The 15,448-nt window shown below is 40.3% G+C and overlaps 2 protein-coding genes across 2 annotated transcripts; one reads left to right on the top strand and one right to left on the bottom strand.

Moving 5' to 3' along the window:
* Nucleotides 1–14: 14 nt before the first annotated feature.
* Nucleotides 15–9,737, bottom strand: cdc5l (CDC5 cell division cycle 5-like (S. pombe)). The gene is made up of 19 exons (XM_044045790.1): nucleotides 9,526–9,737; nucleotides 8,130–8,233; nucleotides 7,733–7,894; nucleotides 7,457–7,584; nucleotides 7,220–7,319; nucleotides 6,960–7,086; nucleotides 6,740–6,831; nucleotides 5,382–5,526; nucleotides 5,112–5,303; nucleotides 4,740–4,888; nucleotides 4,291–4,456; nucleotides 3,818–3,982; nucleotides 3,126–3,206; nucleotides 2,768–3,019; nucleotides 2,579–2,686; nucleotides 2,402–2,491; nucleotides 2,187–2,318; nucleotides 1,821–1,901; nucleotides 15–397 (listed from the first exon to the last, which is right to left on the bottom strand). The coding sequence occupies exons 1-19, from the start codon at nucleotides 9,568–9,570 to the stop codon at nucleotides 284–286; spliced, it is 2,433 nt and encodes an 810-aa protein (XP_043901725.1). The 5' UTR covers nucleotides 9,571–9,737; the 3' UTR covers nucleotides 15–283.
* A 1,226-nt stretch (nucleotides 9,738–10,963) lies between these two features.
* Nucleotides 10,964–13,695, top strand: LOC122781783 (THAP domain-containing protein 6-like). Its single transcript, XM_044045794.1, has 4 exons — nucleotides 10,964–11,075; nucleotides 12,329–12,521; nucleotides 12,618–12,719; nucleotides 13,482–13,695. Exons 1-4 carry the CDS (start codon nucleotides 10,996–10,998, stop codon nucleotides 13,677–13,679), a joined length of 573 nt encoding a protein of 190 aa, XP_043901729.1. The 5' UTR covers nucleotides 10,964–10,995; the 3' UTR covers nucleotides 13,680–13,695.
* Nucleotides 13,696–15,448: the final 1,753 nt, after the last annotated feature.

Here is a 15,448-nt window from a genome sequence, read left to right as displayed (position 1 = left end):
CACTCATGATAATATTGTCATTGTTGAAAAGAAACTTTATTGGTCACTAATACAGAAACACAAAGCATTACTGAGCATGCTCAAAACTCAGATTGTGACAACATAGCAACATGGAGGCGGGGCTAATCGGGAACTGCCACGACATTTGAATAATTGACAAAAGAGTTAAGTACAATGACTCAGAGGGCGGAAGAGCGAGAACTTGTTTGTGTCTCTGAGCTGCAGCTCCATGACGTGTGTGTGTGTGTGTGTGTATATATGAACGTGTGTTAGCGTGTGATGCTCAGTATTTCTGAGCACTGTTGATCATCGCCTCTCTCTCCATCAGCAACTCTCCATATTTCTGCTGAAGTTCACGTTCTCTGTCCATCTGCCTCCCCACATCCTCCCGCAGAGCCTAACACACACACACACACACAGACAGAGAGAGAGGGACAGTGTTTGACAGTAGCCTCTGGTCATAGTAGAGGTCACACATATTTGAATCTCCTGATGGTTCTAATCAAACATTTTTTTGGTTTAAAAGAAAAAAGCCATTCATGTACGTAAGCAGTCTCACTGAAAAACACAAGGAAAGCTTTGATGGTCTATCAGCATAATGCTGTCTATCATTTGACGAAAGAAAAACTACTTGTGGTGATTTCAAAGTGATTAAACTTTCGCCCACAGGATTTTTTCCCAGGAACCAAATTTAAGTTCCTAAAAAATGTGTTATATCCCCTCCAAGAAAGTCCCCGCTCAAACCTTTGGGTGGAGCTTGCAACATTGACAAATTCATAAGTGAAGAATTTCTACATTTTTATTTCAGCCACTAACATGTAATACACATAACATTTAAAAAAAAAACATTTCAGGTGAACCGTTTCACAATCATGTGCTGCTGTTAAATGTCGCAGTCACACCAGTCCTTCTAATTCGAATCCTAGTTTGTTTGTTGGGAAAGTCCGGTTCATTTAGGGAGGTGTGAATGCGCAACTGAACTCTGATCCACACCAAAGAAGCAAACTCTGGTCTCGGTTCGCTTCAGGTGAAGGAAGCGGACTACAACGCAGGGCATTGTGGGTAAACACAACCAAAACATAAAACGCAAGGATTTGATGCAGCTCCATGTTTATGCTTGTGTTGCTTATGTGAAGGAAACGAAGGTTGTCCTGCATTAACCAACAGACGAGCGAGTTTTGGTGTTCACTATTGTCTCGTCTTCTCCTTCAGTAATTCTTGATGCAGCGGCGGCTCAGCCGAGGAGGGGTTATTAAAAGGTTAGGTTTGTTTCACTAAAGTGCAAAAGTGTGAAAGCAGCGATAGTCTAGCAGACTGGCGTAACGGTCATTTGTGACAGCTTATTTTAGCTTCTTCTGTATGAGTAATGTCCTATAACATTATTAAACATGACCTACATAAGCAGCAGTAAAAAAGATGAACACAAACAGTTAAAAACTGACATTAGTGTCTTGTTAAGACTGGAGAAAATAATAGAAAGCTTTGTCAATCATATACATAATTAAGTTATAATAGGCGAGTTAATTGTAGAAAATTTAAAGGTAAACAAAGCTTGATAAATGGATTAAATTAGTTATTGTTTCTTAAAGTCAACTAATGGGTCTTTTTTTTTTAAGTCAGACATTCAGATGTGTCACAGTGGGTAAATAATCAACTTCAGCTGATTCCCTGTCCTGACTCACATGAACTGAACAGTCATCATTAATGTGATTCAAACGTGTCAAAATGGCTGTGTACTGACAAACAGCAAAGTGTTCATTATGAGCATAAAGGCGTTACTGACTCCAAACATGAACGTGCATCGATCTTAAATGTGTTACCTCTTGTCTCCTGGGAATGGCAGTATCCTCTTGTTTCTTTAGCTGATTGAAGGTCTGGAGCTCTGTGGCTGCCTGCTCCACCTAGTGGACACCATGAGGATGACATGAGTAAAATCTACAATCTAAACTACAATATTTTTTTCCATCACATTATTACTGATGAATCTTACATGTGATAAACAGACAAAGAAACACATGCTCATTAGTTTGACAGTACATTCAGAGTTACACATTGTTTCTAGGCTACAATGTTCAGTGAACAACACATTAACAGCTGTTGGACACTGGAATTATTTCAAAGATGAAACAACAATCGGATACAAATCTGATACAAATCAGACAGAAAGACTGCTTGATGTTCAGTACCTGTTCCCACAGCTCGCTGTGCTGCTTCAGGAGTCCCAGCGCTCTGGACTGAAAGCCTCCCAGTAGGATCTTCAGTTTCTTCTCCAGTTTAGCTGCTCTTCTGGCCTCTGCGGTCATGTGACCACGGTTCACCTAGTAGGAAGACGACACTCGGATGTCAGTGCTTCGTGCAGAATTTATGGGACATGTTTTACGATACATCGCTAGTTCTTCACCTCTAGTTTTTTCTCCAGGCTTTCAATGCGGTCTTTCTTTGAGGCCAGGTTAGCTCTGGTGTATCTGTTCTGACTAGGGAGGTATAACACCTGAACAAAAAGGAGAAACAGATGAATAAAAAAAAAAACACACTCATTGGCTATATGTAGACATCTTTTTTTGGGGGCAATGCTTACCTGTCCGTAACATTCCTCCCACACCTGGCTGTAGGCCTCCATGCTCAGATCACCGTGACCCATTCCCGTCTTCACTACCTCCATTTCTGCTGCCAGTATCACTTTAGCCTGTTCATCAACATCACGATCAGTCAGTTCATCAAGCAGCAGTTACAATAATCAACAGAGGGATTTTAGCATTACTGTTACCTGCTCCATCTCCTCTGTGCTGACTGGCTTGTAGGAATGTGTTTCCAGGTAAGTGATGTGTGAAGCGTTGTTGGAGGTTGAGGTCGGGCCCCTGGTTTTGCCGCGCTGCAGCTGGGTGGCTGCGTTGGATGACGGGTGGTGCAGACAGTCGTGGTGCAGCATGGTGATCATTTCTTGTTTGATCAGCTCCTCGGCCAACTGGAGGTCGGAGAGCGGCTCCACGGAGGCGGGACGCAGGACGGACTCGTTCACCTGCACAGACGCGTGGTGACACGCCGGTGTCATCGCAGGGAAGCTCACGGAGGATCCCACAGACCATGTCTTATTTTATTTCAAGCCTACAGGAGTGAGTCCTTACCTCAACGGGTCTGGGGAGGCTCCTCTGAACAGATGTGTGTCGCAGCTTCAGCTCCTTTTCTCTCTCTGCGTCGCGCTGAGACTGAAACACACACACACACATAGATGATCAGTCTTTGGCTGCTTCCACTCTGTTTAAAAATGCACCAAACTCTACTCCAGATACGACTGCTGTCCACATAACTCGGGCATTTTAGATTCTTGAAAACTCTAGGACCGTGTTTTAGTTTCGACGAACAGAAACGTAGTTAACTGCATTTACAAAATCAACCTCATGTGCTACTAAAGAAGACTGGAAACTAGCATCTGAGACCATGAGCAACTCAGAATTTTTTTTTACGTAAGTATATTATAAATCAAGAAGTAGAAGCTCATTGTCCTATATTAAATTTTAGTTTTTTTTTTGCAACCAGCAGAGTTGCCCCCTAGTGGTAATTCTTACTTCCTAATTAGCTCAGCCCCACTAACCAGAAGACTGAGTCCACTTTATATACACGGCATATGGTATGGAAGCACATTACTTCTCATAAGGAGCTAAAATGCTAATCTAGACACCAATGCATTTTTGTTGAAAACAGCGCTTTGAAATGGTCTTCTATGACAAGCTTTGTTCAAACCAAGACCGAAACCAGGACCATAAAAGGTGATTTACAATTCCCACGCGGTGCTGAAACGTTGTTTTTGTTTGTTTACCTGCTTGCGTGCCTCTATGTCAGACGAGTCCTCTATGTAGCCCGTCTCTGTCTCCGTTTCTTCAAGTTCTTTCTCTGCGTTTTCTGGAAGAACAATCTCAAAGTCGTTCTTGGGGACAGGAAGTGACATCAGGCCTTGTCTCAGCTGCTGCAGGCTTTCCTTTTGCTGTGTGTGGAGAAAATGGTAGTGGTAGACATTGAGTAGACAATTAAGTATTTCAGCAGTCTTATTCTGAAAATTGACGGAGAGTTGAAGCAGTTGTCTTCAGGTCAAACAGGCATTTTATTGTGGAGCCACAAGTCAACAACAACGAGTGTGCCAAATGTTGCTCTCCGTGTCTCATCTTTTATCCTCTGGGTCTATTAGTGACACTTTAATAGCTTTGATTCTGTTTAAATCCTAATATTTTATTTTTGTTGGAATAAAAGAAAAGATCAGTTACACAGAACAGGGAGCGGGACATGTGTGTTTACCAAGTGTTTAGCGAACGCAGGGTCAGTCAGTTGCTCCTCGCTGTTAATGTTCAGTTTGTCTCTCAGAGGTGTACGAGCAGGGGTCAAACCTGGCGTCGTGACCCCACGTGGTGTCATCACCCCTCCGGCTTGTGGAGTCATGCCCTCTGACCCCTGACCAGGAGTTCTGTTTGAGATGACATGAGTGTTAAAGTCAAAATTTCTGAAGTGAATCCTACTGTTAAAAATAACCCTGGATATTCAATACAGCTGTATTTCCGATCACGGTGGTTTTTGGCTTCTCACAAAATGTGACTAAAACTAACCCTGACCCAAGGATGTGAAGCAAATTGAGCGCTCTCATAACAGCCGCCTGACAGCATGCTCAATCTCAGTTGCTGCTGTTCCTGCTGAGTAATGTTATACCAAAAAACAGATAAAGAGGAGGGGCTGGTGACAGTGCTGCTAACCTGAACGGTGTAGTGAGAACCGTGTTGGGCGTTTGTATCTGCTGGCGCTGAGGTGTCACTCCGCTGAAGTCACTGTCTTGCAGTGGTGTGTTGAGGCCGCCCTTCAGGGGAGTGTCGATGTTGGTCAGAGCCATGAGGTTCTGAGCTTCCTGGAGACACAAACACAGTAGAGGCATGTTTTAAAAATGATGCCTCATTTACGGATAGCATGTGTTCATATGTGCGTTAACTGAAACGATGAACATTTTATTTTTCAGCCTAGAAATGTGGCTAATGTGCACTAAGATACATCGGAAGTTATATGAACAATTATAATCTGGTAAAAATAGAGACCTTTAATATTTTACCAAACCAGGTAGCAAATGCACTAACCTGCAGTATCCTGTCCTGCACAGCAGGGGTGCGGGGAGTCCGTAGTCCTGCTGTCATGGTGTTGGTGATACTGTACTCTGACAGCAGGGTGGACGAAGCCGAGTTACCGCCTTCACTCTCCTCAGCGGCTTGACGGGCAACCTCACTGGCAACGCCCAATTTAACGACTTCCTCCAACTCAGCATCACTGATCTGTGGCAAAAAGCATCAAAGTAAATGTGAATACAAATCAAGGACAATCAAGGAAACCAGTGTCTGAACCATACGTACCTGTGGTGCAGGTAAAACCAGCTTGGAGCGTTTTTTGGTGAACTCAGCCACTCCGCTGGTTTGAAGGATGGCAGACGGTAGATCGCTCTCTTTCTTCTTCTTTATCTTCTGCTTATCCTTCTTCCTGTCCTTCTCTTCCTGCTCACTGCACACAAACATCAGAAGACCATGAATTTATTCAGCAGTGTTACCACTGAAACCAGCCAACATTAGTGATGGGAACTAAAGTTATTTTTGGTGTACGGAATCTTTAGAATCAGTTCACGAAAAAGATTTGTTCAGTTCTTCCTGCATGACCGGAGTGCAGACGGGTTGTGATTCAGTTCAGTACTTCTGTCTCTCATCAATGCTGTTACTAACTGCACCAAACCCCCTCTGTTAAAATAGAGATTGTAGAAATTTCCTTGCTAAATGTTGGAGTTTAACACACATTTTGGGGGATTTTAGGTCTTTTGAACTGATCTACAGTTCAGTATTGTTCTTGGATTTGCTGAGGCAGATGTTCTGAAAGTTTAAGCCACTGAATCACTGAACTGGTACGCTGATTAACATGCAGTACACTCAGTGAGTGAACAAATCACTTGATGCATCAGTACACATATAGTACTGTTCCCGCACAACCAGAAGAACGAGATCAGAATGCAGCACATTTAAACATAATTCCATCTTGTTGCACCGTCCTCCTCTTCTCATCACAGCAGCATTTCCGAGTCTCGACACTGTCCTCTCATTACGGGCCAGCCTAATGTTTAAGTTTGTGGTTACTGGGAAAGTTTGATAAAACAACAGGGAACTAGACTGTGTGTCTTTATGTTTTTCGCTTCTTTAAGTGCAGAGATCTTGCACCGCCTACATTAGTTGTTAGCATGGGACACACATGGAGATTCCCTCACCGAGTGAGTGAGTGAGTGATTCATCAGCTGAACTGTGAGACAAACTAATTGTTTCGGTAATTGATTCAATTCAGTTCGTTCACGCAAACACACAATGCGAACCAACCAACAATAGTCAGTATGTTTTCAAGCACAGTTAAGTCAAGCTATGGTTGTGGGAAATCTATTTATTGAATGTACGCTGGGTGGCGACACGCCCCCTTTCAGCTTGTCAGTATTAGGTGGCTTAGAGTTTAGTTGGGGATTAGTTATTAGCATGTTGAGTGGCATTCCCTGGTTTCATATGATCCATGAACTTTGAAATATTACCTTTTTTGTATTTTTGTCAAAACAAAAATGGGACATGCCATGTTTTCTGGCTGTTGTCTTCCTTTCAGTTACAGGCACTGAAATAAATCTTTTTTTTCTTCGTGTATTTAAATGCTACATGTGAATGTACACGTGTCGTATCCAAATATTACTGACTTGCGTAGTTCTCCATCCAAGTGCTGCTGTCGGAGTCGCTTGAAGTTTGGCTCCTGTGCGTCATACTGCTCCATGCTGGTGTCGTAGAAACCCTTCAAGTTAAAAGTCAACAATTAATCCAGTATCTTACAACAGGGACTGAATTTAATTGTGTTCAATACGACTGCAAAGAACACTATTCATGATTGAATGTATCACACTAATGAGCAGTCCTCTTTACCTGTGCAGGCTTCTTTTCAAAGGGAATTTCAGCATTGTAGTCCACTCCTCTCTTCTTCTTCCTCTTCTTTTGGACATCGATTCCTGCTGCTCTCAACTCCCTGCGTTTCTGCAGAGCAGCCAACCGTCTGCAACAGAATGTGAAATGCGGTCAGTAAAAACTACTTTTATGGCATATCAGCAAAAAGTAGGAAAACCAAAGTACTTTAGAAGAAACAAATCCTGAAAATGTGTCTGTTTATATGATGAACTCCGCCTCACCTGGCCTCCTCCAGCTGCTTCTCTCTGGCCTTCCTCTTTGCTTTTTTGCCCTGGGTGTTCGCCAGTCGAGCCCTGGCCTCTGACAGCATCTCCAACTCATCTATATACAGACACACAGCCAGTTTATATTTTAGACACACATGAGCAAAAGAAAAAAAAAATCTCGGTGATCTAATAATGCTTACTGGAAAAGTCTGACTTTCATCATCTGTGTCAACATTCATTATGTTACTGTACCTTCGTCCATATCCACAGGGTCGGGTCTGGCAGGTTTAGTTTCAGGATTAGGGTCAATCTCTCCTGGTTTTAACTTCCTGGGGTCGTCTCCCACCTCCTCTTCATTTTCTCTTTGGGCAGCCTTGTCTCTAAACACGTACACACAAATATTTGTTAACTGTAAATTTAATTTACAAAACGGCTCTACACACTTTGTGCCAATTTTCCCTACATGTGGTTGTGGGACAATCAGCATCAGTAGTGAATAAATGTTAGTCAGGTTGTGTAAAAACATACAGCAGGTATTCATAGTGCTCCAGACACTGGGCAGCAGTACGTCCTATGATAGGAGCAATGGTTCTCCATTGAGTGGGCATCAACTTGGCCAAATGCAGAAGCTTCTCCTCCTCTTCTCTGGACCATTCTGTTTTCTTGATGCTCGGGTCCAACCACTCATACCTGCAGACAAACAGATCTAAGGTGAATAACCTTCATTTAACTTATCTTATGCAGTAGTAAAGAAAACAGATAAAGTAGTAAACAACAAAAAAAATCAATGGTTTTTATGATATCCAAACAAATTTTAATGGCTGTTTATAATACCATTATGTATTATGAATAAACATAGGGCTTGAGAAAAAGTCTGGAGTGGAAGTGCTGTGACTGACACGGTGTGTGTCTGTATCAGACTCACCATCTGGCTTTGCACTGTTTGGCCGACTTGCGGTGCAACAGAGATGCAATACGAGACCACTGGTTTTTCCCATATTTCATCACCGCTGCCTTGAGGATCTCATCCTGGGAGATAGAAACAGACACAAATTATTATACGTCTTATTTTTCTTGAGACAAACAAATGTAAATTTGTGTCGCTGTGACTCTGACACCCCTTTGAGAAAATGTTTTACCTGCTAGACATTGCTGCCTGTGACCCCTCAGACAGAGCCATTAAGTAAGCTGCATGTTCATCCACTGAGTGCCATCCTACATGTAAATGTTCTGAACTTAAAGCTACAGTGCATACTTTCTTTGTTATTTTTTGTGGTTGCTATTGTTATTAATTTACCTTTGTTTGGTCTTCATGAACAGAGATGATGTAATATGATTTGTATGCAGCTTCCTTCATTTGAAACACTATCAGATCACTCTGAGGGAGTGTTTGTATGTCTACAACAGCAGCAGAGGGGCGGGTGGGGGCAAGAAGTGTTTATCCCATCAAGTTATTGAAAAAAAAACTGATTGCTTTGATCAGTGCAAATCACTCCTCTAACTTTTAGTAGGCATTTCTTTGTGTTTTCAGTCAAACAACCTTGCTTTTGTAGCACAAATGCAAGGTTGTTGCCTTTATCTGTCGTGTCATAAAATGAATTGTTTCCTGTCTGCAGTACAGACCAAGTGCCAATGACACCAGCAACTTTAAGTTTACCTTATCATGCACTAATACGTGAGACAGAAGTAAGTCTATTGACAAACCATTAGTTGTTAGCACTTTGTTGACAACCAGACAACAGCTGATATAAAATCAACAATTGGCTCCTGCTTTTGTTTTCCCTTCCTTTTTGACACCCTGGAGTATTGCTCTGAAATTATGGAATTTTTGAACGATTTGAAATCTTCATTTGAAGAGATCATAGAAAGTAACAGGGGTTCTTATGTGGTCATTTTCTGGGGCCCCTCTCAGCTCGAGGCCCCACGTAATTGCCTGCTTTATCTAGTAGAGTAATCCCTCTAAAGTAAAGCTGCAGAATCACAATTAAAAACACACCAGCTACACATAAACTTAATTGACTGCAACAACAACAAATGATGTTGTATTTGTCCTTGGTTATATTGTACTACTTTATATACGTTTAGTCAAATTCCATGGAATAAACCAGAGATTTTCCAGGCCTTTCAGATTTAATTCAGAAAAACATCAGAAACACTGCTGAATAACTACGGATGTTTCGATCACTCAGATAAAACTAACACTCAGAACCCCAACAGTTTCGACTCAGTTGCCATCCAATAAGCTACACTCTCAAAGTTAGCAGCGGCTTGTTATAACAGAGTAGCATCAAGCTAACACAGACAGCCATGTAAACACGTACCTCAGTGTTGCGCCAGACGCCTCCTTTTATCATAATTCGCGGCATCTTGGCGACTCGTTGCGATTTTCTTCTTTAGCAGAAAAATCACACACAATGTGGTGATAAATTGTTCCGCCAAAACAAACACAAAACACACAATTAAAGACAACCAGTGCACAGCGAGGCAGCGCCACTGGAGAACATGCAGCAGAAATCCGCCGGAAACCTGTGACGTAGAGTTCCAACGGTGTGCCGAACTGTATTATGGGTATTACGCTGTGTGTCTGTTAAAAGTGGCCCGCCTGATTCTTTTCATAGTGCCCTCTCATGTCTATCAAAATAATCTGTATGTTGTATCGCTGCAACACTTTTGCACAAGTTAAATTGATGCGAAATGCTCTTTTTGTAAACTTTCCCCCTGAAACTGACTCAGACTGATTTGTAATGACACTAACATCCGCATCGTGCACTTTTAAAAGCACATTTGAATTGGAAAAATAATGAAAACCTTCACAGCTATGTTTTAGAGACCTAATAACTGAACTTTGAGCAACAGTATAAAGAGAGTCCTCTAAAAGTTCTGAATAAGAATAAAAAAAACATCCATCTACTGGTGTACTGGATATCAGACATTTTTACTCTACAGTTTTAGAGAAATTTAAATTTAAAAGTCTCATATTCACTTTTTCCACTTCTAAGCCAATAAGTCAATAAGTTTGATGTCAATGATGTAAAAAAAATGAATTATATATAAAAAAAAAATTATTGTAAAGGAGGCAAGTATCTGATTACAAAACAAAACGTCTGCTTATGCATGAGGTTTGTAAGTAAATTGTGTCACTTGTCTTCTTCTTGGTTCTTATCATTGCTTTATTAAATGTATTACACTCAATGTGAAATTCCATATATTTAAGCTGTTTTAATCACAATTATTATATATTATATATATTATTATTATTATATATTATATTATATTATATTATTATTTGCTAAATTTTCAATTTATTTCTCCGTTTTTGTGCATAAATATGTTTTTATTGTGAATCATTTTATATCAAAACAATTACTTTTACTTTGCAATTCTGTCTAATATCATAATGAATATCTTATATTGCCCACCGGCTACTAAATAGATGTTTTTTCCCTCTTTTCTCCTCTATGTCGCCCCCGCTTGACCAGACTAGATGCTCATTGGCCCCCAGGTTATTCAGGGGTGTCTAAGTCGTGGTGTGTTGAAGTATACAGACATGCATGATATTTTGTTTTTTATTTTGTATAGCTCTTTGTCTTGTTTTGTTTTACATGTAAGGTACTATATAAAGAAAGACTGGGTGGTCATTATTATTATTACTTGTCCGAATTTGTGAAGAATTGGCGACTTGGTGAAGCAGCAGGAACGTGGGTGGTTGTAATGTTTGGTTCCGGCCGGAGGGCTGAGGAAGGTACACAAGCGCTCCACCGCCACATTGGTCCGGGCTGCGCCCAAGAGCTATGCCGGAGTCGTGTTCAGCTTGGGGCTGTACAAACCGTCGCACAGTTCAAAACAAATCTAATGGAGTAACCTTTCACAGGTACAACCTTATAATTCTCTTTTGGGGTTCATATTCGGCCTTTATACGATTTTTGAGAGCTACGAATTAGCTCTGAGCTAACGTTAGCCAGCTATGAAAGCTGAGACCAAGGGTGAATCAAAGTAAAAGACGCCCGAAGTCCTTTCCTAACCACTTCTCCGTTAGGTGTTAGGTGAAGGAAAGAAGTGAAGGAGAATTCATGGGGACGAAAGAAAAACAACCACGGTGGTAAGAGCTCTAGTGCACGTACACTAGACTACATCATTTTGCGACGTCGGGTATTAAAGACGTCGGTCTACTGAAATGGAACTACAATCCTCTGAGGATGGACTACAAAACGCGCATCATACACATTTCGCCCCATGCAGGTTATATAACGCTGGCAAAAGAAAATCTTATCACCGAACTATTCATTTGTTTTTAAATTCTTATAGATAAGATAAAAACACATGAGCTTCATATGCAAAAGCGTTTTAACTGTTGATAAGTGCTCTATAAATAAGGTTATTATCATTATCTATCATGGTCGCGTGAAATTACTTAAGCTAATGAATGCAATATAGGAAATACATGTTTCTCCTACAAAATCCATATTATCAATCATCAGTTGTAACCATGTTCGTTTAAAAACACCATGAGCTTTTGACATCACATATGCCTTAAATGCACACTTTGTCATAGTCAATATGCTGTTTATGATGTGGACGGCCTTTTCCTTGTATATTGCTGCCAGTTTGGATTGTGGGATAGTATCTTGGTCCAGTGCAGTGGTTCAAATAGATCTTTTTTAAAAATTACCAGGATGTTCAATGATGTTCAATGACACCATCTTCTTTAAAAAAAGAGAAAGAAATATACTCAATGTTTGCCTGTTTGACAGTATGTCTCCTTGTGTTTGTATTTTTATTTTATTTTATTCTTTTGTCTCTGTGTAACCCCTACATGACTTTGCGTACCTCAGTTTGGGAATCACTGGTCCAGTGTATCTAATGTTGAAGGTGATACTGTATGATATTAATCAATGAGACTTCTTTCCTTAGTGTTTCTTTTTCTTATTTCAGCTGCTACTGATGTCCACTCCACTTATTTTGAAACTTTCATAAGCAAATGCGACTAATGGAAATCACCCGGAATGAACAAAATTGCCCATATGTGTTTTATATTTGCATTTTTGCATTTACAACTACATAACCACAAATCTGATCAGACTGTAGTTGTAGTTGTGTTTCACTAACTTTTCTCACATTTCAAAGGTTTCCCAAAGAGAAAGAGTTGAGGAGACAGTGGGAAGTGGCTTCACGGAAGGAAATTTGCTCTACTAGCAAGTCGGCCGTGCTCTGCAGCGACCACTTCAAACCAGAGGACTTTGACAGGACTGGCCAAGTTGTCAGGATTAGAGAAGGAGCTAAACCATCTATCTTCAGTTTCTCTACTCGTCAGAAAAGAGTAGGTTTATCACCAGTCTGTGTGGATTTGATCACTATGAATAATAACACATTGTGTTGTGCACTACACTATTGATTATTTTTTCCCCCACTGTAGTCAGGGGCAACCAGGACAACACAAACTTCCAGGAAGGCTGAGGAGAGCCTGTCAGTGGACGGTTTTCTGAGTGTCAACAAGACTGAACCTCTGCCTAATGCTGTGAGTATTTGTACTAACTCTGCCCCTATTTTTATAGTTTTATAGTTTTTAACTTTGTAATTTAAAAAAAAAACAAACCAACAAAACTGCTATAACATTCATTACCTTTGTACACTGGAGCGCTGTGACGAAAGAATTTCCCGCAAGGGATTAATAAAGTATATTCTATTCTATTCTATTCTATTCTAAACTGCTGAGGGGATTTTGGCGCTGGTTATGTTCAGAATTAGAAAGTGTTTATTGATCCACACAGATAATTGCTTTGTTGTTTTGTTGCTTAAGATACTCTTAGGAAAAAGGAAGTACACATGTAAAAATGGCATTTAAATAGTAATTATAAATTCAGAGTAAGAAAGTAGCTGAAATGTGCTGTGTTAGGTCGAAGAATACAGCAGGTCCAGTGGGTCTGTCACTGTCTATTAAGGCTGCAACTATTGATAATTCCTAATTGATTATTATCTTATAATCCTTTTTTTTGGTGATTTCATAAGTTAATGTGTGTAAACTGTTGATGAGCATCTCCCTAACTGCAAAACGAGGATGTTTCACCCAAAAAAAACAAAGATATTCCTTTTATCATCATAGAGCAGCAAAGTAACCAGAACCTATTCAGATCTAATTTTATTATGTAAAGTACTTAAATCAAAATGTTTAGAGATTTATTTAGTGATAGATAATAATCAATGAATTAATTAGTTGTCGCAGCCCTAAACTGCTGTGATTGTGAGTGAAGTGACAAAACATCCTCCCTCTCTCCGCCAGGATCATTCCTATGCATTGCCCGCATCTCCCGCTCTTGTCAAGTCCAGACTGAGTAAAGCCTTGGTTCGTGTGGAGCATCTGGAGCGAGAGATGAGAAACATGAAGGACAGAGAAAGGAGGGCAAAGATCAGAGTGCACAGTCTTCTGAAAGATCTGCAGGAGAAAAAACTTGTGAAGAAGGACCTGAAAGATGCTTGACTTTGTTTTGTTTTTTTTAAAGTGAAAGTAAAATTCATCAGTCCATCAGCTGCTTTCCACGTGAGTCAGGTGATGTGTCCAGAAAATTGACACCCGTCATAAGCCAGACTGAATGGGGAACCAGTCTGACACGTGTCCATGGACTATGGCATTCAAACTGGCATTAGAACATCCCCATGAGTGTTAATTTTAATGGAACTTCATATGATCACAAGCTCCTCCATAGAGTGTCACGGTGCAGAAGTCAATAACTTTGATGTACATTCAAAAGGTTTTCCTTTCGCGCTTCATCCACACTACTGTTTTTATTTATAAATGGATATTTCTGCTGTCCACATTACAGCAGGAAACATATTTCTTTTGTACAAAATATTTCTTATATACAAAAGATTTTCTTTCTTTTGTATATAATCTGCCCTTTCAGATTAAAGGGCAGATTATATACAAAAGAAATCAATGACAATGTTGTTCTTATCGACAATGGCTTGAAGATCTGCTGTGAATGAAAACACTTCCTTCATCCTGTCATCGCAGAAATCCTTGTTCGCACTCTTCACCACTGTTGGCTGCTGTTAGCTGGACTCTCTGAAACCAAGTGAAAAAACTGCAGAGGAGAGAATCGACTTCCTGTTTAGACCTGCAGGTGCATGGACCACTTCGTTCCAATATAGGAACTATCTGTGTCTTCTTCAACAAGCCAGGACTGGCCCATAAACATGTTGTAGAACTGTCCGAGGTAATGCTCGTGACCCCAAAATCAACCCGAATGAGGAGTTTCCTGCTTGCTTCCCAATGCAATGAAAAAAGACACATCTTCCAACACACTGGAGACAAAAATGAGCTGTGTTAATGTGTTCACCAGCAGATTTCTTCCAATATGGAGTTGTAATGCTTGTCTGGATGCAGATTGTTTTTGTTTGAAAACACTGTTTTCAAGTGTAGTTTTTTTATTGATCCTGCTAAGAAATGAGTGTTAATTTAATGTCTTTATATCCGATCATCACTAAAAGCACCTTCAAAGGTTGCACGACTTGTGCTTTGATTCACTCGTCACCTTCTGACCGGTCACTGGCACTGAGAAACAGACACACACATCACACACACAATGACCACGGACATGTCTGTAGCGTCTGACTTGTGAGATCTGGCTCACGAGAGGTCACAGGACGCACATCAGAGTCTGAGTCTATACACATCCCCCATCAGTTATTTACTCAGGTTAAATCTCAGTTAAGAAGTTGGGGCAGCCTTTTTTTCCACACTTTGGAATTTGTTAACGTGTAATATTACGGTGTAAGTATGTGTAAAGTGAACACATGAAACAATTGTGATGAGATTACTGAACGCCTGTAATAGAAGTCTGTTACTTTACCTCCTTTGTCGTCATTTCTTATGCAACACAAGTTGATGACTTCATTTTTTTAAGTTGATTACTGGGGTTTTTTAATAACCAGGCAAAAATGTGAAGTCCTTTACAGCATCAGGCTGGACATTGTGCAATCAAATTAAGAAAAAAAGCATTTTTAAAAGCAGTTCTTAGTGTCGTCATTTGCAATTTTTAAGAGACACATTTAAGTGATATATAATGTACATAAAGTGGATAAGCTATCTCGATTTCAAGGCATATAAATGTACAAAAAGTCAACATACACTTTTTATAGCATGTAAGGTATAACAATGTCATAGCATTAACGTAGCATAATCCATAAATTGTCTATATTCTATATTAAGACATTTGTATTGGGCCAGGTGGTAAAAAAGCTTCTAAC

The sequence above is a fragment of the Solea senegalensis genome, linkage group LG15 (assembly GCF_019176455.1).
Source record: "Solea senegalensis isolate Sse05_10M linkage group LG15, IFAPA_SoseM_1, whole genome shotgun sequence".
Lineage (NCBI taxonomy): Eukaryota > Metazoa > Chordata > Actinopteri > Pleuronectiformes > Soleidae > Solea > Solea senegalensis.
The sequence above is the reverse complement of the archived record's forward strand: the minus strand, read 5'-3'. Positions and strand labels throughout refer to the sequence as shown.